Genomic DNA, 26459 nt, shown 5'->3' on the forward strand with positions numbered 1-26459 from the left:
ATATTGTACATGTTTATTTTACTAACTGTACAGAATTTACCGCAAAATCTCAGTTTCACTGTTCTTCCTCGATATTGATTTTCTAAATGAAAGAGTATATCATATTCCTCATCCTTCTCTAATATTGTCTCTAAAAGTGGCTCAATAAATTGAAATCGAAATCTCTAATGTAGATATTACTGCACCAGATGGACAGATCCAGTCTGCACATGGAACTGATCAGAATCTGTGAAATTGACACATACATGATATCAAATATGCTTGATAAAATGGTATACCATGTTTTACCTAGTAAGATATCTATATGTATGTTCTTTATATTAGTATTCTTATATAGGATGCTAAAAGAACAAATATTTTATATTAAGGATTTGCCATTATTTCCACTATATAAATTATATATATGTTCCTGTTACAAATTGTTTGGGAATGGATTGTTTCCTGCAATATAGGTAGTGATATGTAGAACAAATAAACAAATAATTATTGATGAATGGGACGGTAGGCCTTTTGCATTATTCAGAAGAGGAAGGCATCTATAACTGGACAGCCAAAATGGACAATATTGTCCTTTATCAATTCCTTACTGTCAAAATAATCATTGGCATGATTTTCTGCTCCACTTACTTTTTCTTTCCATGTTTTATCATTCTCCAGCATGATTGGATGGAGAATCCATGAGTGGGTTGTCTTAATCTTCCTGCTCAAATAAGACTAAGTCTGGAAAGTTGCCACACCTCTGCTGGGTTAGAGCACCCAAGTTTACGATTTAGTCTCTTGCTCAGGAGACACGTAAATTGTGCTCCTTTCCAGATTTAGCTGCAGGTTGTATATTGTCCACTCGTGGATTTTCTTCCTTTATTACCATCATTGGAGAAAACATTTGGATTTAATTTGGACACATTTCCCCTCAAAAATTGCACCAATTTTTTTTCACCTTACTCTGAGAGGAATTGCAGTCAGTCTTCAGGGCTGCCCTGCAGGCTGAAGCCTCCTGCCCTTCAGGAGAGGCTTTGCTCCCTGGGAGTCCTTTCGGAGGCTTGGAGTTTCTCCAGCTGTTCTGGGGGCTTTTCGCTGGAGCCATAACAACGTTTTCAGAGCTCCTCAGCATTTTTCCCTCACTGTCAGATGGCCCCCTCCGAATCGCCTGCCTCTCTCTCCACCAGCTGCCTGATTCGGCAGTTTAAAGTGACGCCGACTTCAGCCCTCAAACCTTGGATGAACAGCCATTTAGGCTTCTGACCTAATTAGCCTGTGACTGTGAACAGCATTTCTCTGCCACTGAAACTAACATTAGGAGGGCTTTGCATTACATCTTCGAAGGCCATTTTTCTTTGGGTGCAAAATTAGCATGGCCGCCATTTTGGGTGCAGCTCAATCATCCTGTATCACATTTGGACAGTTTCAGACTGCCTGAGGGAGGCCAGAATCGGCGCGGCTGCCATTTTAGGTGAGGTTGTAAGGGCTGAATCCAAAATTTTGGGCCTGTAGGCTTCAGCTTGTTGGGGCTTGACTGAAGGAAGCCAGAATTGGCATAGCCGCCCTTTTGAGACCATTGTTAAGGGCTGCATCTGAAATTTCTGGCCTGTAAGCTTCACCTGTTGGGGCCTTTACTGCCCTTTGCTTTTTTGCTGCTTGTTACATCTTTATTGGGGAGGGCAATTTCACCTCTGAGGGATCTGATTGCCTAATTTCACACCCACCTACTCTAAGCAGTTAGAGATACACGTACAGGAGTTACTCCTGGGGGGGGGAACAAAAAACTTTGTCAGGGTGTTAGCCGTAGGGCATGCGGCACTGTGTCGCCAACGGTGGGCCTCGCTGACAACAGCTAAGTCTTTGTCAGCCACTTCTAGAATATTGGTCAGAGCCACCTGGGTCCAGGCTTGGACACATGGTTTTACCAAAAATTTCTGCTCCGCAGAGTGCGACAAGGATCCTTCAGTTCAACCCTGAGTTACAAATATCCCCTTCTTCTTTCTCCTAACATGAGAATGTTTTCCTGATTTGTGCTGTAATGCAAATCACATTTGGTCTTTGAATCTAGATTTCTACACAACTGTAGTTCCTCTTGGGTGATATTTGGATACATTTACATGCTTATGAATGTTACTTCTGAAGTACTGTTTGTTTGTTTCATACATTTATAAATCTGCCCAACTCACGAAATTATTTTGCCATCCTTATGGCTTCATAGGTGTTATAGAAATGAGGGTGTAGAGCAGCGGTTCTCAACCTGTGGGTCGCAACCCCATTTGGGGTTGAATGACCATTTCACAAGGCTGTCTTCCATTTTCTCCCCTTTTCTTTAGCTGTGCTACTTCCTCTTATTCTATTGGCTTTTGAAAGCCAATAGAATAGATTCTCTTGAATAGAGTCTAATTCTATTGGCTTTCAAAAGCCAATAGGAATTGTCCAGGCTGTCTTTGCCCTGCTGAGACTGCCAAAAGCCCCAGTCTGCAAATGGTGCTGCAAGGAAAGCTTCCCTTTCTGCTGAGCAACTACTAAAATTAAGTAAAAGAGGGCCAGGGGTGGGAGGTGGGTGGCCGGTGAGTGGAGGGAGGGTTGCTGGCATGCGTGGGGCCCGGTGGGTGCCTTACCTGCCTGGGCTGGGCCAACTGGTGGCCCAGCCGGTGGTTGCCCTGCGCCGTCGCTGCCACTTGCCGTGGCTGCCCAGGAGCACCTGGGCCTGCCTGCTGCTGCCCCAAACAGGTGGTGGCCATGGTAAGGCTAGCGGGGCAGTGGCAGGTACAGGGAGGGTTGCTGGCATGCATGGGCCCCAGCGGGTGCCTTACGTGCCTTGGCTGGGCCAGCTGATGGCCCAGCCAGTGGTCACCCTGCACCATCGCTTGCCAGCTAGGCCTCGGCCGGCGCAGGGGATGGCACAACGCATGCACGCTGCTGCCTGGCAGAGAAAGTCCTCGACTTATGACCGGTTAGGTAGTCCTCAACTTACAACCGGTTGGGTAGTCCTTGACTTATGACCAGTTGGGGGTCACGGCATTAAAAAGGTTGAGAACCACTGGTGTAGAGGATACCAAATGTCTGTCCTTAATGGTAAGATTTATTTATTCAGTAATTTATTATATTTATGGGGTTCTTGAAATATATAATAGGCATTTGCAAGCTGAGGATTCCAGGTTTAATTTTACTTTTAACAATGGATAACTTCCTCCTCAATATTTGAAGAGAATGGAGGAGAGTAAAGGCTATCAAACAACTTGCAAAGGCAATCACTATCTTGCCACAGTTTCCAAAATAGATTATGATTTAAACTGCTATGCCCCCAACTCTCTTTTTACTTCCTAGAAAAACCAAGCATATAGCATCCCTAGTACAGGATAACTATGTAAAAAATAAAACATCTACCATAAGGATTAAAAAGGAATAAAATGAACATTATAAATAAACTTCCAAATCAAAACTGTTCCTATACTATAAATATTGGATTAGGCTTAAATAATTATTAGCTGGGAACAATCTCACAATAAATACATAACAACAACTGTCAGTCACGAAAGGATTTCTAGAATAATTTGGTCTTTGCTGTTTTTTGATAGATCATCACATTATGACTAGTCTAATGTCCAAAGGAATGTCTTCTACAATTTGGAGATTTTACAGTAACTGAGAAAGGCTGCTCCAGGTCTTCAGTATTCTTTGTCTAATCAGCATTTAAACTTGGAGAATTCACTAACAACAGCTAGAAAATTATTAACACTAGTTTCCAGGAACTGATGTCTGAATAGTTTTATTCAGTGTTTATTTTTTTGTAAAAAAAAAAAAAAGGTCCAGAACTCATACACATCATACAACTCGCTTTGCCTACCTGACAAGGTTTACCTTTGTAGTTGAAAAAAAAAACACCCTTCAATTTTTAGTGTATCTAAAAACTAGGATTTTGTTCAAAGTAAGTTAATACTATTAATGTTACCATGCACTGTGTGGCTTTAAATTACAAGAAGGCATTTTATTAATCTTTTGGGACATTTACCAGTGCTATACTCATTTAGTTTAATGAGTGGAAATGTCAGCTTTCTATGTGAAACAAAATTGGCCCAATAAAACAAAATTTGGTTGCTTGTAAAAGATTGAATTATTTTTAGGAAGTTGTCAAACAGGGTGGAAAAATTTACATTTGGAGTTTAATATGAATATTGACTTGAAATAAATTAAAGTTGAAACTTTGTCAGTGAACAGATTACTTTTAATTTACCTTTAAGTTAAACCCAATTTAATAAATAGATCTGATTAAATCTCATACTATAAGTATATCTTTACATCTGACCAGTACATAATTAATATATATTATTATTAATAATAATAATATCTCTGAATCACATTGGCTTTATTCTTATTCTTTCCCTCTGCAGTTTGAATATAAAGTATAAAAGACTAAAAATAGATTTTCGTAGACATGTTGGCCTTTGAACTATGCAAGGAACCGAAACAGCAAAGTTTCACTATCAGGCAAGCTTCCACGCCAGACATCTTTCTTTCCTCTCACTTCACCTCTTTTTAACCTCACACGCCACCTTCTCTAAGGGAAAGCAAAAGGCTCACTCGCCTTCTTATGAAAGATGGTCTCCCACTGCCACAATCGGCTTCCATGCCACATGGTCCGACCCAGCCAATCAAGCCACTGCCAGGAGGACATTTTCAAAAGTAAATAAGAATAGGAAGGGCAACAATAGGAAAAGAATGCAACTCTGGAAAATCCATTGAAAAAAAGTGCCAGAACTCTGTTCCGGTGCGTTCTATGAAAAAAAAAAAAAAAGCTCTGGTTTTATTTATTCTGTGGGTTCTATTTGAAATACATTAAAATAGGTATTTATTGAATGTATTTTGAGGGAATCTATAAAATATTCTACAAAGTTTGGCTGGGTGCTTTTTAAAAATAAAATATGAATATAAGCAGAAGCAGAATAAAATAGAAAAAAATATGGAAGAGAGTGGAAATAGAGTTCTATTTATTTCTGGATAAGAACAAGAACTGTTAAAAGAGAGATTATATGCATTGCTTGGTTAATGACTCAGTATGGCTGAATTGATATTATGAACCAAATTAGAATTAAATAACGGGAGGATTTATATCTACTGTAAATATTATTGCACACATCTATTGGGAAAATTGATGTTTAATTCCTTGTTACATTACTATTTCTTTATAGTTCTAGGAAAGAATGAGACAAAACAAAAACAAAAAAAAGAACAACACTTGAGGTTGTTCTCTTAATGAGGAGTCAATACTCAAATTCTGTATAAAAGCCTTCCTATTATTTGTAATCAGCATAATAACCATAATAGTGACTTGGACAATTCAGTACAAAACATCAGCTCACAGGAAATGTGTCATAGATACATCTAGTTTTGAATATTATTATTTTGAACTGAAATGTAGTAGGACTGTAAGTGATATTTTGTATGGAAGAGGTCTTGTAGTTTTCATATTACTGAAACCATGGTTGGCAAAGTGAAAACAAAAGCTTACTACTAAGCAAACAGTAAGGGGAATATAAGCAAGTAATCTTGCTTCAAAAAGTGGCAGAGATCAGCATATTTTTTTTCTTTCAGTTCTAAGTCACAGTTTATTTACAAATTTTTCTTACTGTTATTTGAATGTATGATGTGCAAGATAAAAATGTGAGACTCCTCCATCAAATTCTCATCAGAGACTGAAGATTCATCAGTCTTCTAAAAAATGTCTTTGTCTTGGCTTAGAAAACATTTTAGGTGTCTTCATATGAGAAAGTTCTTCATCAGATGAAACACATCTGAGAATATTTACATTTTTTAAAAAAATACTTTCATTGCTATTACTGCAAGCTCTTTTCCTCTTTTATTTTCTTCCCATACAGTAATACTGGACCAATTGTCCATAATTTTATTATCTCATTCCTCCATTCAAATGAAGAGCTAAATAAGTAAGTATGTAAATATATAGCTGATTGATAAAATTATTATTTTGATACAAGCTTTGGTAAATAGGAAGCCTTTCTTTCTTTCTTTCTTTCTTTCTTTCTTTCTTTCTTTCTTTCTTTCTTTCTTTCTTTCTTTCTTTCTTTCTTTCTTTCTGTCTTTCTGTCTTTCGTTCTTTCATTCTTTCTTTCTTTTTTTGTACAAGAACTTTGTTGTGTTTAAAATTGTTACTTTTTTTCATCAAAAAGTACCATTTTGAACTGAAAACCACTTTGACCACCATTTGGGAGCTGAAAGCTAGAATATAAATATGATAACCAATGAGAGATCACATGGTGTTTCATTATTTCAATACCAATAAATTTATATCCCTCCTTCTTGTGTATTCCAGTGTTTGAGAAAATACCAGCCAGATTTTAACAACAACCCTGAAACACTTGCTGGGAAAGAAATGACTTCCATCTATCACACAATTCAAATTACTTTTTTCCTCCTTTAGGCCCAAATCTACCATTGGTGGGTTGACCTTTTATCTCATTCATAGTGGTGTAATTAGAGTTTTGCTTTGGAGGTGATATGAGATGCCAAAATCAAGAACTGGGGGAAGAACCAGTCAAACACACTGAAGAATGAAATCATACACTTTTTAAAGGACAGTCTGCTTTACTTCATAAAATGGTAAGTCACAAGGAATATAGATTCATTCTAATTGTCTTAAGATTTTTCTATTTAAGATTGTTGATTTTTCTTGGTCCTCTACTCTTATGAGCTATATTTCAAGTAGAAATTTATATTAGTAGCACTTACATTTAAGTAAGCAAGTCCACAACTAGGTTTAATATTTTGTTTTAATTAACCATACTTTATTGTATACACCATGGTTGACTGGTCCACACAAAACCCAAAACATGATTTTACAAAATACATGAAAAATATATATTTTTAATGAAATTCAAAGCTCTGTACAATGTGTCAACCAGTCAGCCAGTGCTATTTTTTCTTAACATATTTTTATGTGTACGGTGTACTGTATATTATCTCAAACATCACCGTACGTAATCACTATCCAACTCAATAGCATTTACAGTATATATTGCAAGTCTATAATCTTCAACTTACCCAGAATTCTCTGTTAATTATTTTTCCTTGATTTGGTTTCTTTAGAAAACAACTAGGCTGAATTAGTTGCATTACTAATTGTTCTGGTGGATTCATAGAATGAACTTTTCTTTTATTATAGTGTCTTTCCTTTAAAGTGAAATGTATCTCAACTTGTGCAAAGATATGTTGATGTGCTTTCTCACCCCACCCCACCCCAATTGTTTTCAATAGGTGAGAATAAATAAGAGTACAACAAATAGCTTCCTATTGCTGGGATTTTCCAGTTTTCCAGGTCTGGAGGGTTTGTTCTTTACTACTTTCTTTATCATCTATTTTTTGATCCTAATTGGGAATGCCTTCATAATTGTTATAACAATAGTTGATCAGACACTCCATAGTCCAATGTATTTCTTCCTGAGAAATTTGTCCTGTCTTGAAATTTGCTATACTTCAATCATTATACCTAAAATGCTTGAAAATATTCTCTCAGAAGATAAAACCATATCATTTATCAATTGTGCTTTTCAAATGAGTCTCTTTCTTATCACAGGGGCAGCAGAATGCTTTCTCCTGGCTGCTATGGCTTATGACCGCTATGTTGCCATTTGCCAACCCTTGCATTATTCACTCATTATGAACAGCAGAGTCTGCTCTGGGCTAGTGAGTGCTTCCTGGCTAGTTGGAATTCCAGTACAACTTTCCCAGACTTTCCTTGTGTTTGCCTCTTATTTCTGTAATTCAAATGAGATCAATCATTTCTTCTGTGATATTCCTGCTTTGCTTAGCCTGGTTTGTGGTGATACAACTATAAATGAGCAAGTAGCTCTGTTAGAAGTTATTTTGCTTGCATTGATACCATTTGCTATGATCTTGATGTCTTATATTTGTATTGCCATTACTATTCTGAAGATACCATCTGTTGAAGGAAGGCACAAGGCCTTTTCCACATGTTCCTCACATCTCACAGTAGTTCTGGGGTTCTATGGTTCTGGAATAATTGTCTATGTGACACCAAAGTCAAGACATTCTTTAGATACAGATAAATATCTGTCACTATTCTATACTGTTCTGTCACCATTGGTAAACCCTCTTATTTACAGTTTGAGAAACAGGGAAGTCCAAATTGCTTTAGGAAAAGTCCTTTACCTTTTTGTTCGTGTGTGAAACAAATGCATAAAAAATAACTAAAATTCTTTTCTTAATAGTTCCTGATATAGATATTAACAAGTTAGCTGTCTTAGTGATTTTATTTATGCTGCCAATGAGTTGAAAGCTCTATATCCTTTAAGCCATAGTTTTACCTTTTTAAAGTGTAATATCCTCCTTGTTAATGCAAAATGATTTATATATGAGATGTTTCCGTCATTAAAAAGAACTTATAATATGAAAATATAAGACATGAAATTAGGGACTGAGAACAACATTAGGCTTTGTTTTTCAATTCTTGTGTTGCTTTGTGCCCTTGTGACCATCATTCTCTTTATCATCAGGTGAACATGCAAAAGAAGAACCTACTGTTTTTATTTCCAGCTTACCTTTTCACAGAGGTTATTGGGTATCTCAACATTTAAAAATGAAACAGTAAAGAAATATGAAAAGTAATGGACCTATTTTTCTGAGAAATAGATCATACTACTTTCATCAAAATCAGAGACACATACGTTGGTAGGGGTAATTGAGTTACTGAATCCAAATATTTATTAAATACAGAAATGTCAGCTCAATATTCATGACATATAACTATTTCACTCCTCTGAGTGAAAGAGAGACAACCTTTTCTCTAGAAAATGGATTTCTAGGTTTTTGTAGATTTTTCTAACATTGTATATTTATTACTTGGGATGCTGAATAAAAATGAAGCAATATTTATGCTATAGCAAATTACCTTAAACAAACTTTAACTAACAATGTGAACATTTTAATAATTTATGTTAGAATCTTTCACTAAATTATTTTTCAATCAATGTCTTAACTTCACTACTAATTCACCAGTATTTGTTTATGTTCCTCTTGTTATTACTACTATTACCAGTAATATAGTATATAAAGTTGTACAGAGAAGGGATTTCAGGCAGATTTTAATCATATTTTAATTTGGAGATAAAAAAAGACAATAGTCACAGTTAGCACATGTTTTATGATGTCATATTGTTTCTGAAAGTCTATTTGAGTGTCATATTCTTGCATTTCTATTTAATTTACACATAAAAGGAATATTACCCAAACTATTGTTATATATAATTTATGGTATTGTTTTACTGGTATTTATCTTAAATTGTTTTACTTTTTTTGTTTGGAATAATTCAGTCAACTGCTGTTTTATTATAATGTTTTGAGAACAAATGTGCATATTTTCTCTCCGTATGTCACACACATTTCCATCATGAATGTGGGAATAAACTTCTGTTTCAAAATTTGTTTGGCAAGGAAAACTTTTCATTGATAGTAAATGCTTGACTAAGCAATTTTCCTGTAAGCTTGAAATAGTATTAATATTTCCTTACAACATCATACACATAAGACTATTACTCCCATGAATAAACATGCTTTGAATTTAAAAAATGACTGCCTTCTTAGCTATTAAAACTTATAGAGATGCTTGTCTTCAATTAAGTAAGATCCTTCCTCCTTTAGAGTTTATTTTATTTTCTTTTTTAATTTTTAATTTTTTAAAACAACAAAACATAACACACATACACACACAGTGTATATTCCTCCTTTTTTTTAAATAGCAATTTCGTAACGGTAATCTTCTATTATTTACATTTTCCCCCCTTATTCTCCTTTAGATATATTTGTCCTTGTCCCGTTGTTTCTTGTTTACATATTTCTTCCTACATACTATACCTCATACTAAAAATAATACATATTATTGTTATTATACATTATTATACACATATTCTCCTTTATTATTTCTACTCTCCAACCAATCATACCACTTATTCCATATTAGATAGTAGTCTGTATCTTCCTTTTCTTTTATCTCTTTTGTTACCTTGTCCATCTCAGCACAGTCCAGGATTTTTCTTATCATTTCTTTCTCTAATGGTATATTCTCATTTTTCCAGAGCTGTGTGTATACTATTCTTGCTGCCATTGTTATATGTAGAATTAAGAACCTTATTTCTTTACTATATTTTCTGTTTAAAATACCCAGCAGAAAGATCTCTGGTTTCCAATCTACTGGTTGGTCTATTATTTCTTCCATCCATCTTCTTATTTTAGTCCAGTATTTTTTCACAACTGGGCATGTCCACCATAAATGATAATATGTTCCATATACGTTTTTACATTTCCAACATGTTGGCAAATTGTTCTGGAACATCTTGGCAAGCTTTGCTGGTGGAAAATGCCATCTGTAAAATATCTTCAACGGGTTTTCCTTGAATGCCACTGACATAGTCAATTTTATTTTTATTTCCCATATTTTTTCCCATTTCTCCAATTCTATATTATATCTGAATTTTTTTGCCCATCTAATCATTGTGTCTTTGACAACCTCGTCTTCCATTTTATATCTCAATAGGTATTTGTATAAACTGCAACTAATTTTATTTCTGTTCCATGTATAATTTTATCCAATTCTTGTGGCTCTTTTTGTATTTCATATACTGTATATGCCGGCGTATAAGGTGACTTCCGCGAGCGCTAAAATCGGCACCAAAGATGGGGGTCATCTTATATGCCGAGTCGTCTTATACACCGGAAATACTGGTAGTTTCCGGCATATAAGACGACGTTCTAAGAATGCAGCCCGGCGATAAAGACGGGGGTCGTCTTATACACCGGGTCGCCTTGTACGCCGGCATATACAGTAATTTTTTTGTCCTCTGTATATTTAGATTGAATTTGTGTAAATGTTCACCAGTCAATGTCTCTGCCTATATCTTGTTCCAATTGTTATTTTGCTTTCAGATTTCCATGTTCATTTACTAATTCCTTGTATCTAATTATCTTATTTATATCCAGTAGGTTTGGGTGTTTCAGAGCTTCTGTTGGGGATAACCACATTGGAATTCTTATATAATGTTTTTGTTTTATTTTTTCCCAAGTCTGTAGCAATGCATTCCTAACAATGTGTCTTTGAAAGTATCTATGTATTTTATATTTTTCGTCCCATAGGAATGCATGTCACCGCACTTGCAAGTCATGTCCTTCTATTGTTAAAACTCTGATATTTTTCAATTCCATCCATTCTTTTAGCCAAGTTAGGCTCGATGCTTGGTGGTATATTTCCCACTCTGGTAACGCCAATCCCCCTTTATCTTTCATGTCTTGCAAGAGTTTTAATTTAATCCTGAGTTTTTTCCTTTGCCATATGAATTTGGTGACCAATTTATTTAATTCTTGAAAGAATGTTTTCCCTAGTTTTATTGGAATAACTTGGAATAGAAATAATATTTTTGGCAATATATTCATTTTGAGTGTAGCAGTCCTCCCTAAAAATGAAATTTGTAGATTTCCTCAATTTTCTAAATCTTTTTTTATCTGGTGTAATATTTTATCATAATTATCCTCCTTAATCGAGGAACACTTCGCTGTAAGCCAGATCCCTAAATATTTTATTTTCTTAGTTACATTTATCTTTGTTTTATATTCCAGCTCACTTTCCTGTGCCTTTGTAAGATTTTTGGTTATTAATTTGGATTTATTCTTATTGATCTTAAGTCCAGCTACCTCACCGAATTCTTCTATTTTTTTAATCAATTTAAGGCTGGTTTCTAATGGAAATCAAAATGAATACCAAATCATCAGCGAAGGCTTGGACCTTATATTCTTCCTTCTTAATTTTTAAATCCTTTATTTCTTGGTCCTCTCTGATTTTTGTCAGAAGTATTTCTAATGGTAAAATAAACAGAAGAGGGGAGAGTGGGCATCCTTGTCTTACTCCTTTGGTTATATCAATTTTTTTCTGTCATTTCATCATTTATAATTACCCTAGCTGTTTGTTTAGTATATATTTTCTCAACCATATTTCCAAATTTTGTCCCAAAATCCGTATAGTGCAATTGTGTTATAATAAACTTCCAATTCAGATTATCAAATGCCATCTGGGAATCAAGAAAACCAGTGTAGCTTGTCTTTCAGGATGGACTTCATAAAATTCTAAAGTGTTCATTATTATCCTCATATTATATTTTATCTGTCATCCTGGTAGAAATCCATTTTGATCTGGGTGGATGTAGTTATTCAATTTTTTTAATCCTTTCTGCTATTATTGTTGCAAATGTCTTATAATCTGTATTCAGTAAAGAAATCGGCCTATAGTTTTGAATTTGTTGCAGGTCTGAGTCTTCTTTAGGGATGAGGGTGATGATTACTTCAGTCCAAGTTGTCGATATCTTCGCCTCCTCCAGCACCTCATTATAAATCTCCAACATTATCCATTGTAGTGACTCTTGTGTACTTTTATAAAACTCAATCGGAATTCCATCTGGGCCTGGTGATTTATTGGGTTTTTTTTATTTTTTTCAATGCTGTTTCTAGTTCTATTGTGGTTATTGGCCTATTCAACATTTCCTTTTGTTCTTGTGATTTTGTTCATTTTTGCTGCCTGTATATATTGTTTGACTTTATCATCTGCTATATCTTCCTGATAGTATAGCTTTGAAAATTTTTTTTGTATTATATTCTTTTTTTCCTTCCCGATTATATTGTACTGTTCCACTTTCATCTTGTAGCTGATGTATCGTTCTTTTGCCTTTTTCTTTTTTTAATTTATAGGCCAACTATCGACCAGTTTTATTCACATTTTCAAAGTAATTTTGTTTCGCCATCCTAATTTTCTGTGCCATTTCTTTTTGTGTTGTCAGGTTAATCTTATGTTTTATAATAGTCCATTTCTCTTTTATCTTTTTGTTTTGTGGATCCTTCTGTAGGTCACATTCTATTTTTTTTAAAGTTCTTCTTGTAATTTTCCTTGTTGAAGTCTCCTATCTTTATTTTTCTTAGAATTGTATGCAATTGTCAATCCCCGAATGTAGGCTTTTGTAGTATCCCACAAATTTTGTGTTGATGTCTCTTCCTTTTTATTTACCTGATAAAATAATGTCAACTCCTTTTCTAGCATCTGTATATATTGTTTATCTTTACACAGTCTTTGATTCATTCTTTTTCTGTTTCTGGCCTTTCCATTTTATTATTATTGGGTTATGATCCGCCCAATCATTAAGTCCTATTTCAATTTCCTCTATCCCATTTTGTACTTCTGTTGTTGCCCAGGCCATATCAATCCTAGACCAAGATCGATGCAGATAGGACGTGTATTGTTTGTCTCACCTGTGTGTCTCTCTCCATATATCCTGAAGGTTGAGTTCTGTTACCATGTCAAAGAACCATTTTGGTAATATATTTTTCTGCTTTTTATTCTTTTTACTACTCTTATAATCTTTCTTAACATCAACGATTTCATTTAAATCCCCAATCATACAAATACTTTCGTAATCCAGATCCATTAGTTTCTTAAATACCTTTTTAAAAAAATCATGTTGATTATTATTTGGTGCATATACTGCCATTAATAAGATTTGTTTTTGCTCTAATTCTATTTCCAACATTAAAATTCTCCCCTCTTCATCCGAATATATTAATTTTGATTTCATTTTTTTCTTTGACATAGATAGCAATTCCTCCTTTCTTGTTTTGTGCTAATGTTGTGTATAGTGTTCCTAATTTTACATTCTCTAGTAGTTTTTTATAATCCTTTTTATATGAACTTCCTGAAGGATGATAGATGTGAGAGTGGGCAAACAGAAACAGAGTGGTTGGATCCAGGAGGAAGGAAACAGCAACTTCGTAAGGCATCAACACAATAAAGTACGCGGGCCCTTTAAGAAATTGATGGAGAGAACGGATGGACCGGTAACCAGATCAAGGAGCCGAGCGCAAAGCCGCTTGGCAGCATAAGAAGGACTCCCAGCAATCTTGCATCATGCTCTGATGATGTCGGTAGTGTTGACCAACAAAAGACTTAGCTTTTAATTAAACAAGTTTTGTTTTTAGTATTATCCTGGTGTTTGGAATATATATACCTCAGAATATAAACCTCAGAAAACAAATATATATATATATATATATATATATATATATGTATGTATGTATGTATGTATGTATGTATGTATGTATATATATATATATATATATATATATATATATATATATATATATGTAGGTCTTTGGTTGTTCGGGTTTTCTCCCGTGTAAAATTGGAAGTGTCTTGGCGACATTTCGACGAAGTTCCATTCGTCATCTTCAGGCTGGTGTTTTCAGCTTCGTGCTTCGAGGAGCAATGTGTGATTGTAGCTGTTTCCTCCTTTTAATTACCAGTGGGGGTGTGAACTGATTGGATGAGGGCTTGGCTGTGCTCTGATTGGCTGGGGGGTTGGCTGTGCTCTGATTGGCTGGGGGAGTGCTTTGTTGTGCTCAGGTTAGTCTGAGTTGCAAGGGGATTTAAAATGGTGAACTGCATTGCTATTTTTTGGCTTCGCGTTCGTGGTCGTGCCTCATCTTCATGGTGGGTGTCAGTTTGCTTCATGTATGGATTGGAGGGGTTTAAAGTGGCTAATGATGCAGCTGTGGTCTGGCTTCTGGTTTGTGGCCGTGCCTCATCATCAGTGTGGCTTTGGGTTTGCTTTTTGTGTGGATGTGTGGTGGTGACATCCTGTGTGGTTTTTGTGAGTGTGGGTCTGGTGTCATTTTTTGTGTTAGGGAGTCGTTTGTCAATAAGGGCGGGTTTCCAAATGGCTGGTAGGCGGGAGGTATCATCTCGCTTGTTCATGCTGTGTGGGCGTTTTTCTATCTCGATGGCTTCTCTGATTATTCTGTTATTAAAATGTTCACTTTTGGCAATGGTTCTGGTATTTTTAAAGTCAATTTCATGTCCTGTGGCTTTAAGGTGTTGGACCAGGGAAGATGTTGGTTCCTCTTTTTTGACTGAGTTCTTATGTTCTTCAATGCGTGCACTTATTCTTCTGTTGGTTTGTCCGATGTATGTGGTGGGACAAGTGGTGCATGGGATTTCGTATACTCCTTGATTTTCTAATTCAATTTTATCTTTGGGGTTTCTTAGGATGGTGGATATTTTTCTGTTTGGGCAGAATGCTGTCTTAATGTTGTGTTTGTGGAGGATCTTACTGATTCTGTCTGTGGTGCCTTTTATGTAAGGGAGGAGGGCTTTGCCGTTTTCTTGTTCTCTGTCTTGGGTTTTAGTGGGGGTTTCTTTTTGGATTAGTTTGGTAATCTTATTTTGTTGGAATCCATTGGATGTAAGTACATTAGTGAGAGTGTGTAGTTCGGTTTTTAGGTGTTGTTCATCAGCTAAGCATTTTGTTCTAGAAATGAGTGTCTTGGCTATGGAGTTGATCTGTACTGGGTGGTGGTGTGAGAGAGCATGCAGATAGCGGTTTGTGTTTGTTTTCTTCTGGTAGATGGTATGTCCTAGGGAGCCATTGGATTTCTTGTAGACTAAGACATCTAGGAAGGGAAGTTGGTTATTAGCTTCTGTTTCCATGGTGAACTGTATTTTGGGGTGTAGGCTGTTGAGGTGTATGAGGAAGTTGTCCAGTTTTTCTTTCCCATGTGGCCAGATTAAGAAGCTGTCGTCTACGTATCTGAGCCAGAGTTTGGGTTTGTGTTCAGATTTTTCTAGAGCTTGGGTTTCAAAGTGTTCCATGTAGAGGTTTGCAATGACAGGTGAGAGGGGTGATCTCATGGGTGCTCCTTCTATTTGTTTGTATTTTTGTCCATTATAGATGAAGTATGTGTTGGATAGACAATGGTTGGTCAGATCTAGGATGTGTTTTGGGGGGTTATATTTGTTTTGGATAGCTGTCAAGGCTTCTTTGATTGGCACTTGGCTGAACAGGGATATGACATTGAAGATCACGAGTAGGTCGCTGGGCTGTAAGTTTTGTTTCTTTATGATCTCTAAGAAATGGAAAGAATTTTTTACATGTGAGGTGATGGATTCTGTATAGGGCTGAAGTTGTTTGGCGAGAAATTTGGATAGGTTTTGTAGAGGTGAGCCTATGGAGCTGATTATGGGTCTAAGTGGGGTTCCTTCTTTGTGTATCTTGGGGAGACCATAGAGCTTAGGGCATCTGGATGATTTCTCTCTGGGAATGATTCTTTGCTGGATCTCTTCGCTACTGGGGGAGGCTTTTATTTTGGATCTGGTGGTTTTTTCCAGGTAGGTGGTGGGATCTGTGTTTAGGTGTTTGTATGTAGAGTCTTGGAGTAGGTTGGTTAATTTGGTTTGGTAGTCAGATGTGTTCATAACCACCGTGACATTGCTCTTATCTGCTGGTAAGATTATTATGCTGGTGTCTTTTTTCAGGTTACGTAGTGCTGTCTGTTCCTCTTTGGGTAAGTTGCTTTTGGGTGGCTTGCTGGTGCAGAGGATGTTGGTGATTTCGAGTTTGATTCTGTTAGCGTCGTCGGGGTTGATTTTGGTCAGGCTGGTTTCAACTCCACATATAATGGTTTCAGTGGGGATGTGTTTGGGAGCGACTGCAAAGTTGAATCCTTTGGAAAGAACATTGGTTTCGGCTTTGGTGAGAATCCTATCTGAGATGTTATGCACTGTTTGTTTCATGTGTGGCTGTAAGGGAGGAGGGGTTTGTTTCTGGCATTCTTGTAGTCTTTGGAGTCTTGTAGTCTTCAGAGTTTGTTGGTGTGTGTGTGTCTGTCTTGAGGGTGGTCTGTGTTTCGGCTCTCCAGACGGCGAGTTGTTTGGATTTGTCCCAAAGTGTGGGGTGGATCTTGTTGCTTATATAAGTGTGTGTTTGTGTGTGTGTGTGTGTGTGTGTATTTGTTTTCTGAGGTTTTCGCGGGTGTTTGTATGTAGGTCTTTGATTGTTCGGGTTTTCTCCCGCATAAAATTGGAAGTGTCTTGGCGACGTTTCGACGAAGTCCCATTTGTCATCTTCAGGCTGGTGTTTTCAGCTTCGTGCTTCGAGGAGCAATGTGTGATCGTAGCTGTTTCTTCCTTTTAACTGCTAGTGGGGGTATGAACTGATGTGAGCTTGGCTGTATGTGTGTGTGTGTGTGTGTGTGTGTGTGTGTAATATGTGTCTATAATATTTTTATAATATGTGTCTATAATACCTTTATATAATGTTATTCCTAGGGTTAGCATTAAAAATAAGATTACAAATAGAGTTATACCTTTCTTTATCCCACTATTATATAGTATAATTTATAATACTCTTAACACCTCTTATCTATATTTCTATAACACTACACACAATACAAATACATATGTTATTCTCTAAGTATTATCACCACTCTTAATTTCATTCACTATCACTCTTATTTGAATAATCACCTTTCTTGTAATAGGAGTAAAGTTGGAAGGGACCTTGGAGGTCATCTAGTCCAACCCCCTGCTCAGGCAGGAAACCCTACACAATTTCGGACAAATGGCTGTCCAGTCTCTTCTTAAAAACTTCCAGTATTGGAGCATTTACTGCTTCTGGAGGCAGGCTGTTCCACTGATTAATTGTTCTCGCTGTCAGGAAGTTTCTCCTTAGTTCTAGGTTGCTTCTCTCCTTGATTATTTTCCACCCATTGCTTCTTGTCCTGCCTTCAGGTGCTTTGGAAAATAGCTTAATTCCCTCTTCTCTATATTTCTTTACTATGCTATAATTACTTTCTCGCTTCTATTTAATTCAATTACTCAATTATGCTTATTTCTATTTGTTAATACAATTCATTTGCTTCATTCCTTTTAATATATTGCCTGATGTCCCTTTTCTACTTGTTGCTTAGTCACTGCTTGTATATGGGTGCAACAATATTGCATCAGCCTTTTTTCTCTCTGTCTCAATTTAATGTATCCACAGATCCACCAAATGTCACCTCTTATTTCTTCTTCTATATATCCAATATTTCCAAAACATCCGTTCATCACTTTACCCAGATATATGTCAGTTAAAGTCCAAATTTCAATGCTATTTGATCTTCAAAAATAAGTTCCACTAATTAGTATTAAATTTCTCCGTTGTCTCACTTCACCTTTTAATCCTTATGTTAATTTTTTCAAAGTCTCTTAATCACCCTTTGTTACCTCCGGCCATCCTTTCTCTAGTCCTTTCTCTAGTTTCAATCTCTACTTCTTGCAGCTCTTAAATTCCGATCTTTCATGTTTTATAAACTTTACTGTGGGCTCTCTGCTTCTTCTCGCTGCTCTCATTCTGCTATATCGCTCCCTTCTCTGCTCTATTCCATTTCAGTTGCTGCTGTGTCTCTCTCCTTATCGTTTTGCTTTTTCCGTGCCTTCTCTCCGCCAAATATTCCTCACCTCCTTCAGGGGTTTTCCTTGTCTCCCATACGAAGCTGTCAGTTCTACTTTTTGCTTCTCTTTCAGACTGCCGCCATCACTCCAGGCCGCTCTTGGAGACGGGCTTCTAGTCCACAAATTTAAAAAGTGCTTCTCCTGTCTACTCGGATGTTTGCTTTCCACCCGGCTTCTCTGAAGCTTCCTCTTTAATTTACCAATCTCTCCGGGATCAGTAAAGCCCTTGCCAGGCTCTTAGCGAAGATTTTTCGGGATTTAGGAACAGAGGTCTGTTCCTTCACGCACTCTACGATGACATCACAGCCATATTTGTTTATGTTCCTCTTGTTATTACTACTATTACTAGTAATATAGTATATAAAGTTGTACAGAGAAAGGATTTCAGGCAGATTTTAATACTATTTTAATTTGGAGATCAAAAAGACAATAGTCACAGTTAGCACATGTTTTATGATGTCATATTGCTTCTGAAAGTCTTTTTGAGTGTCATATTCTCGCATTTCTATTTAATTTACACATAAAAGAAATATTACCCAAACTATTGTACACTTATACACTTACCCCCCCCCACATTTCCTCCCTCCCACCCCCAACCCCCCTCCCTTCACTTCCCAGAGCAGAATACAGGGTTAATAATTAAAAAATATATAATAATAAGAAAAAAGAAAAGAAAAAGAAAAAAGAAAAAAAAGAAAAAATAATAATAAAAAAGGAAAAAAAATTATCATACTTAACCTTTAACTCCAATAGCCTATAAGACAATTCCCTGTAATATTTACTATAATATTGATTCATAAAATAAGTGAAACTTTTTAGTTCCATACTTTTTCTGAATATAATCTATCCATCTTCTCCATACAGTAATATATCTTTCTTGGGCAAAGAATCTTTCTTCCAATATAAACCCTTTAAAACCAGAGACATTCCCATACTGTGTTATAAGTTCTAATAAACAATCAATCGCTTGATTCGGTTGTTCCAAAATTATCTGCAAAAGCCTGCAATTTATCCTCATTCTTCCTTATCTTTACGCCCTTAACTACCTTTGATTCTCGAATCTGAATCAATAAAATTTCCAATGTTAAAACAAATAACAATGGGGATAATGGGCATCCTTGTCTTGTCCCTTTTTCAATATTAAAATTCTCAGTCAATCCCCCATTTACAACGATTTGTGCGGATTGTTGCTGATATATAGCTTTAAGTGCATGTAAAAAATTATCCCCAAAATTCATTTTCTCTACCAATGAAAATAGAAATTTCCAATCTGGGCCTTTGACCCAAACTATTGTTATATATAATTTATAGTATTGTTTTACTGGTATTTATCTTAAATTGTTTTATTTTTCTGTTTGGAATAACTCAGTCAACTGCTGTTTATTATAATGTTTTGAGAACAAATGTGCATGTTTTCTCTCCATATGTCACACACATTTTCATCATGAATGTGCGAATAAATTTCTGTTTCAAAATTTGTTTGGCAAGGAAAACTTTTCATTGATAGTAAATGCTTGACTAAGCAATTTTCCTGTAAGCTTGAATTAGTATTAATATTTCCTTACAACATCATATACTTAAGACCATTACTCCCATGAATAAATATGTTTGAATTAAAAAAAATGTCTGCTTTCTTAGCTATTAAAACTTACAGAGATGCTTATCTTCAATTAAGTAAGGTCCTTCCTCTTTAGAGTTTATTTTCAATCACATCTCTAAATGTCTCTTTGAGGACACATAGAGTTAAAGCTAAATTTACATACCATTCGAAAGAAACAATAAACAAACCTAGAAAGGAAACTTTCTAGGAACATATTCTCAGCCATAATTAATACAAGGAAAACATCAGAAAAACAATCAGGCAGAAAAATAATATAATGAAGAAACCATCAAGAAGAAAACCATGCACCCACTAAAATTAGCAAAGCAAGCTACTAGATAAAAAAAGGCATCAAGCTCACATTCACTCACACTTATGCTATTATCTAGCTGGGTAATGAAATGTTGGCAAGGAAACAACCAAGCTCTCTACAGTTTGACTCTCAACTACATATATTCTCTTCTACTGGAATTTCAAAGCAGTTTGACAGTAATTTGGTTCCTAGAATGTCCTGTTTAAGCACTTAAAATAATGTGCTTTTGTTTTATTTATTCTTTAAAATGTAGAAAATTAAAATGCTTATTTTTACATAGATATTGTTATCTATGATGATGATTTAAAAAAAAAATCTCTGTTTTTCTTTTGCTTAGGCCAAAAAGGGATTCTCCATTTCTGTTCAGAATTAAGTTTTCCATGGCCTGCTTTTAATTTGTCTTTTCTCCCAAAGATCTTAAAGCTGTGAATTTTATCCTCAATTATGAATTGCAAAGAAGAGATATGCTGATCAGGTATAGGATCTAAAATAACTTCTTAACTACAATCCTTATGAGGGAAGTAATCATCTTCAAATTTAGTCCCTTAATCCCATGGTACAGAGATGAGATTATATCAGTGGAAGAATCCATTTCCATAAGAAGAGACAAAACCAACTGAACTGAATATATATTAAGGTGAAAATCTTTTTTTCTTTAACTTCATGAATGGCATTTGATTGCATTTAAAAGTATTTAAAGCTTAAATATGAGGAAGAGAAGTGAATGGTACTAAAAGTCCTCGGCCTTTGGAAAGTTGGGGAATTGTAAATTATATATAAAATCTCTATCAATAGAGTGGGAGGACTGGATAATAGGAAAATTCATTAGCAGAGTTAATATGCTGGTCTTCCTTTCTCAGATGCAGAGCATGAAGATTCATACCTTAAATAGAGATTAAAATAGGGTAAGTAGTGCCAGTAAATTTAACTTTTTCACCTAAGGAATGAGATATGTGCATTCTGGATTTCAAATACAAGTGATTGCTTTTTATCTCCATAATCCAAGATGCTGCATGAAATAATTACAGCCACAATATAGCAACCTAATTTGAATGTTTGTTATGTTCCTTTATATTGCATTTTAGTACTGTGAAAAAGCATGTGCCCCATTTTATTTAGCATTTGTTAAGGCAACAACTGGTAGTTTTATTTTTATTTTATTTTGAGAGAGAGAGAGAGAGAGAGAGAGAGAGAGAGAGAGAGAGAGAGATATGACAGATAGAGAATTTTACGTTTGTATATTTGTGTCACTTTTTTTAAGTATTGCTTGTTTTACCTTTTCTAATATGTAGTTAAAAGCCAGTAATATGAGAAACCTACAACATGAGAAGAATTTCTTCCACAACCTTAGATTCCATTCCCTATTTTTATAAATAAATTTAAAGAGCAGTTAATTATATTAACTACAAAATAACTACTACATTAAGCATTCCTCATTATTAAACAAAAAAGAGGACCAATTCTCTAAGTAGACTTAATGTTGGAGGGGATGTGAAGTGAATCTGATCATTCTGTTTTTAGTGTCTGATTTGTGACTTTTCATTTGATCAGTGGTTAATACTGAAAAGGATAGATAGATAGATAGATAGATAGATAGATAGATAGATAGATAGATAGATAGATAGATGCTAGATAAATCACCAGACATAGCACTTATAAAAGACTATAAGGCATACATTATTTTCAATGTCAGCATCCCATGATTCTCCCTCTAATTTCTCAACTATCAAAAAATGGGGCAGAAAATTGAAAATTAAATTTTATTTGCAATTCTTTAAACATGAGTAGAACTCTACTGAATTCTGGCTTCTTTGGAAGGAAGAAGTTCATCTAGTCGAATGTTAGCTGGATTTATCACATTATTTCCTCAATATTTTGTGCCAAAGAAAAAAGACACAAAGGGGATAATCTTCAACCAGCATCCTGAAGAAAATTATGAAATAGAAACACAAAATGTCATCCACTTCAGAGGAAGACTAAAGCTCTGCTGATACATTTTCCTGAATGGATGGAATCCTGAAAGTGTAAAGAGAATGGAACTGCCCTGATCTCCATTGCACATTTGCATACTTAAGCAGAATATACTAGTATGACATCTACTTTTGCCTTCCAAATGTAAGGACAGTAGTAGACATGATCTAAGAATCCAATGAAGCAAATGTAAGTAGTGCTCACTTTCAGATGTTTTGCCAGAAAATATATGAGATCTTGGAAACTCAGAAGCTTAGCTGTGTGCACAGATCTTTCCTACTCACTGCAACACTTCCTTGCCTTCAGAAAAAAAATATAGAAATTAGGAAAGATAGCTGGAGAAGAATTGTGGAAGCATCCAAAAACATCACAGACAACAAGGAAAGCATTTTCATGTGAATTAGAATTCTTTTTGATTTTACAGCTCTTTAAAGGGATAATTGAAAGAACTGAACTAGTCCCTTCTTTTTGCTACATGGAGGCTGCAATGAAGTGAAAAAATGTTTTGCACTCTCAGTCAGGTAATACTTGGGAGAGCATTTAGAGCAATTGAATTTATTTTGTATTTTAGGATGAAATTATAATTCCAAATGAAACCAGTTCTTTCTGCCTGTCTCTATCATACATAACATATAGAACAACAAGTAACAAATCCCATTTCTTCAATCCTATTGAAGCCCTCATATGTCAAGTAATAAGTCAACCTGTATGTTTAAGAATGCAGCATTAGTAATTAGTATCTCTCTCTCTCTCTCTCTCTATCTCTCTCTCTCTCTCTCTCTCTCTCTCTCTCTCTCTCTCTCTCTCTCTCTCTATCTATCATCTATTTCATATTATTATAAAGCCTTTATATTTTAAAACATTATTTCAAATGATTTTATTTTCATTCTATCATATTAATTATAATATTAAAATGATTTAAATCATAATTGTTTCAAAAATGTTTTGAAATAAAAAGCATAAACTAGAATTATCATTTATGGATTTTTTGTGTTCTACTTCAAAAATGTGGATATAAGTGATAACAGCTTAATTGATGTTGCTTCATATCTCTTCTATCTCTTTCAAATCACAGATTTTATTTTAAATGGAAGACACCAACCAGACAAACGTCAGCTTCTTCATCCTTTTGGGATTCCCTACCAATGCAGAGCTTCAGATTCTTTTCTTTGTCCTCTTCCTCTTTGCTTATCTGATGATTGTAATGGAGAATATCATAATCCTTGTAGTTATTTGGGTCAACAGTAACCTTCATAAGCCCATGTACCTCTTTTTATGTAACCTTTCTTTCCTTGAAGTCTGGTACATTACTACTATTGTCCCTAAAATGTTGGGAAATTTTCTATCACAAGAAAAACACATCTCCTTCCAGGGCTGCCTAACACAATTGTATTTCTTTGTCAGTTTTATGTGCAGTGAATTTGTTCTTCTGGCTGTTATGTCCTATGACCGTTATTTGGCTATATGCTATCCACTTCGTTACCCAGTCCTCATGAACAATAATTTCTGTGCTTGGCTTTCAGCAGGATGCTGGATATGTGGTTTTGTCACCTCCATGATCAAGCTTAGCTTTATTGGTCAACTGAAGTATTGTAACACTTACAAGATCAATCACTATTTCTGTGATATTTCACCCCTCTTGAATGTTTCTTGCACTGATTCTTCCATAGCTGAACTGGTAGACTTCATCCTGGCTCTAATGGTTATCATGGTTCCCCTCTGTATGGTTGTTGCATCATACATTTACATCATTTCAACCATCCTGAAGATTCCTTCAGCTCAGGGAAGAAAGAAGGCTTTCTCCACATGCAGTTCTCACCTCACAGTGGTTGTACTCTTTTACTCCACCACACTCTTCACCTATGCACGGCCCAAAGCTATGTATGCCTACAACTCTAACAAAGTTGTGTCAGTGCTCTACACTGTGATAGTTCCTCTTTTGAACCCTCTAATATATTGTCTCAGAAATAAAGAGATAAATTGTGCCTTGAGGAAGACATTTTCACGCCAAGGAAATATTTAGAAAAGCTCTTTATCATCATAGGAAATAGAACACTATTAAAAATTCTTTATTACTTCTCTTTCATTTATCTCCCTTTTTCACAAACACAACTCAAGTATTTTTGTATTTTTATGTATTTATGTAACTCATAATAAAATAAAACTCAAACATCTGGTTTCACTTTTTGAGTAAATATAATTCTATATCCATAAAACCATAGAGATATAAACTTGATAGAGGCTGTTAAAAGAAAATTGTGGTCTTTTCCATGTCTGGTTTAATGAGCACAGGATGCCTGTATGAGGAGACTGCAACTTTTTTTTCAAGTTTTTTATTAATTTTACAATATTACATTTACATATTTGAAAAGTAGCATGGTGACATGAGCACAGTAATTCCATTACATTTAAATATCATCAGTACAAATCTCAGAATATTACAACAACTAATTCCCTCTCTTTCCACCATAAAATCTACTGTCATATTCAGATTAATACAGTTCTTATTCTATCAATCAAACAAAAAACCTTTCTAATATTCATCAATAACCTTCAGTCTATACATATCTTAATTAATTTGAAATTCCATCTTTTAGACAATAACCTAATAAGTTTTTTCTTAACTTTAATTTCCCATTGATATTTAAATTTAATGTTTAATCTTTATCATTTCCAGATTTTAAATGATCCAATTGCTCAATCTCCTATCTCATATTTAGAGGTAATAATTTTTTTTCTTTTCTTCCTTCTTCTTCCTTTCTTCCTTTCCATAAAAAGAGAAAAATAAAAATTAAAAAAATAAAATAAAAACAAACCACCATTTGTATCACAAACCCATATACAAATTTAATTATTAGTATTTATACTTCTAAGTTTTATTTAACCTTCGTCTCAACTCATAAAAATATCTTAAATTCAAAACTTAGTTATTTGTAAACATTCAAACTTTTAGCCAATCAGTGACCTGATGGTTAATTTTCCCTTGATATTTTAATTTAACATTTAATATTTATTTTTTTCCAGATTTTTAATTAAACACAATTCCTTTATCACAATTCCTCATACATTCTAATATTTAAAATACATACCTTGTATATAAATTCTACCATCTATCTTACCAATCTAATAAGACAGTATAATATTCTTATTTCAATATATTTCTAGATTTTATATGACCAAAATTTTCTGTATCTCAAATCGTTACAATATCTTGTGTTCAGAATACATATTCTATCCATTTAGATATATTCTATTTTAGATCTCATGTATAGATCAAAACCCCAATCTTTTTCAATCTTATTCTAGCTTTTTTTCCTCTGCCAAGTCATTTTTCATATCTTTGCCTTTAAATCATCAAAAAAAAAATCTCTTTGTATTGTTGTGGCTATTGTTTGATGTTGATAAGAGGGTCCAGTTAATGTTTTCTTAAGAGGATTGGTTGATTTAGCCTGTGGTCTCTTTGTTTTTCCAGTTTGATGCGGTTGTCCTGAAGTATTTATCTTCTCTTTCATCTATTTTTCTTTTTTATCTTCAAATTCCTTCTGGTTTACAAAAAAAGTCCTTTCCTTGTTCTCTATTATCAGCTTCTTTTTTGTGTTTTCAATTGTCTGTATTTGTTGAGTATCTAAGTCTTCTGTCATAACATTTGGTTATTTCACTTTCTCTACAGAATTCTGTATAGATAATTTTTTGGTTGAAGTCATATTTTGAGTTTGTATATCCAGACTTATACCTAGAGTTTGGATCATTGTTTTTAACATACAAAGAATTTGTTCCTGTACTTCCTCTGTAGAAGAAATACATTTCTGTTCTTCTTCCATTGTAGTATATTAAACTCAAAAAAAGAAAAAGAAATTTACAGTCAGAAAGTCCACCAAATGATGAGCTGAGCTGAGTTTTTTGCAGATGGTGTTTCAAGGTTGCTTTATATCTTATCTATTTTTAAAGCTGTCAACAAATCTCTTGAAGAATAGCAGGTTACATCTCAGAGTTAGTTGGATCTTTTTAGTTCCCCCCTCCTCTATCTTAAGGGAAAAAAACTCCAAATCTTCAATAGTAATTAGAGTGAAAATAAAATAAAAAATATAGAGAGTAGAAAGTTACAAATCTTATAATCCACCAATTTTAGGAAATAGAATTCCAATTAGGATCCCAGTTTAAATTCTCAAGTGGTTGATTGCCGCTGTTTCTGGAGGGAGGGCTAGAATCCCCCTTCCCTCACTACAAGGGAGAAAGTACTTTGGCAGCTTATGCAGGTAATT

General features: G+C 34.9%; 2 protein-coding genes across 8 annotated transcripts; both read left to right on the forward strand.

Moving 5' to 3' along the window:
- The first annotated feature begins 5142 nt into the window (after positions 1-5142).
- On the forward strand, positions 5143-9639 carry LOC120319989 (olfactory receptor 10A5-like). The gene is made up of 4 exons (XM_039369405.1): positions 5143-5408; positions 5859-5924; positions 6419-6597; positions 7252-9639. Exons 3-4 carry the CDS (start codon positions 6595-6597, stop codon positions 8182-8184), a joined length of 936 nt encoding a protein of 311 aa, XP_039225339.1. The 5' UTR covers positions 5143-5408; positions 5859-5924; positions 6419-6594; the 3' UTR covers positions 8185-9639.
- LOC120319990 (olfactory receptor 6Y1-like) lies at positions 7273-24717 on the forward strand. 7 transcript variants are annotated; one of them, XM_039369409.1, is made up of 5 exons: positions 7273-7312; positions 20641-20863; positions 21087-21131; positions 22045-22718; positions 23273-24717. In XM_039369409.1, exon 5 carries the CDS (start codon positions 23285-23287, stop codon positions 24218-24220), a length of 936 nt encoding a protein of 311 aa, XP_039225343.1. In that variant the 5' UTR covers positions 7273-7312; positions 20641-20863; positions 21087-21131; positions 22045-22718; positions 23273-23284; the 3' UTR covers positions 24221-24717. The 7 variants fall into 7 exon arrangements, with proteins under 7 accessions (XP_039225343.1, XP_039225344.1, XP_039225345.1 ...); XM_039369410.1 differs by having other exon boundaries at positions 22622-22718; XM_039369411.1 differs by lacking the exon at positions 22045-22718.
- The last annotated feature ends 1742 nt before the right edge of the window (positions 24718-26459 follow it).

The sequence above is a fragment of the Crotalus tigris genome, unplaced genomic scaffold, assembly GCF_016545835.1.
Source record: "Crotalus tigris isolate CLP2741 ecotype Arizona unplaced genomic scaffold, ASM1654583v1 scf7180000021055.717220, whole genome shotgun sequence".
NCBI classification, from domain to species: domain Eukaryota; kingdom Metazoa; phylum Chordata; class Lepidosauria; order Squamata; family Viperidae; genus Crotalus; species Crotalus tigris.

Bases quoted from the DNA above. Each gene is read 5' to 3' on its own strand.
- LOC120319990 (XM_039369409.1), top strand. From the start codon at position 23,285: ATGGAAGACACCAACCAGACAAACGTCAGCTTCTTCATCCTTTTGGGA.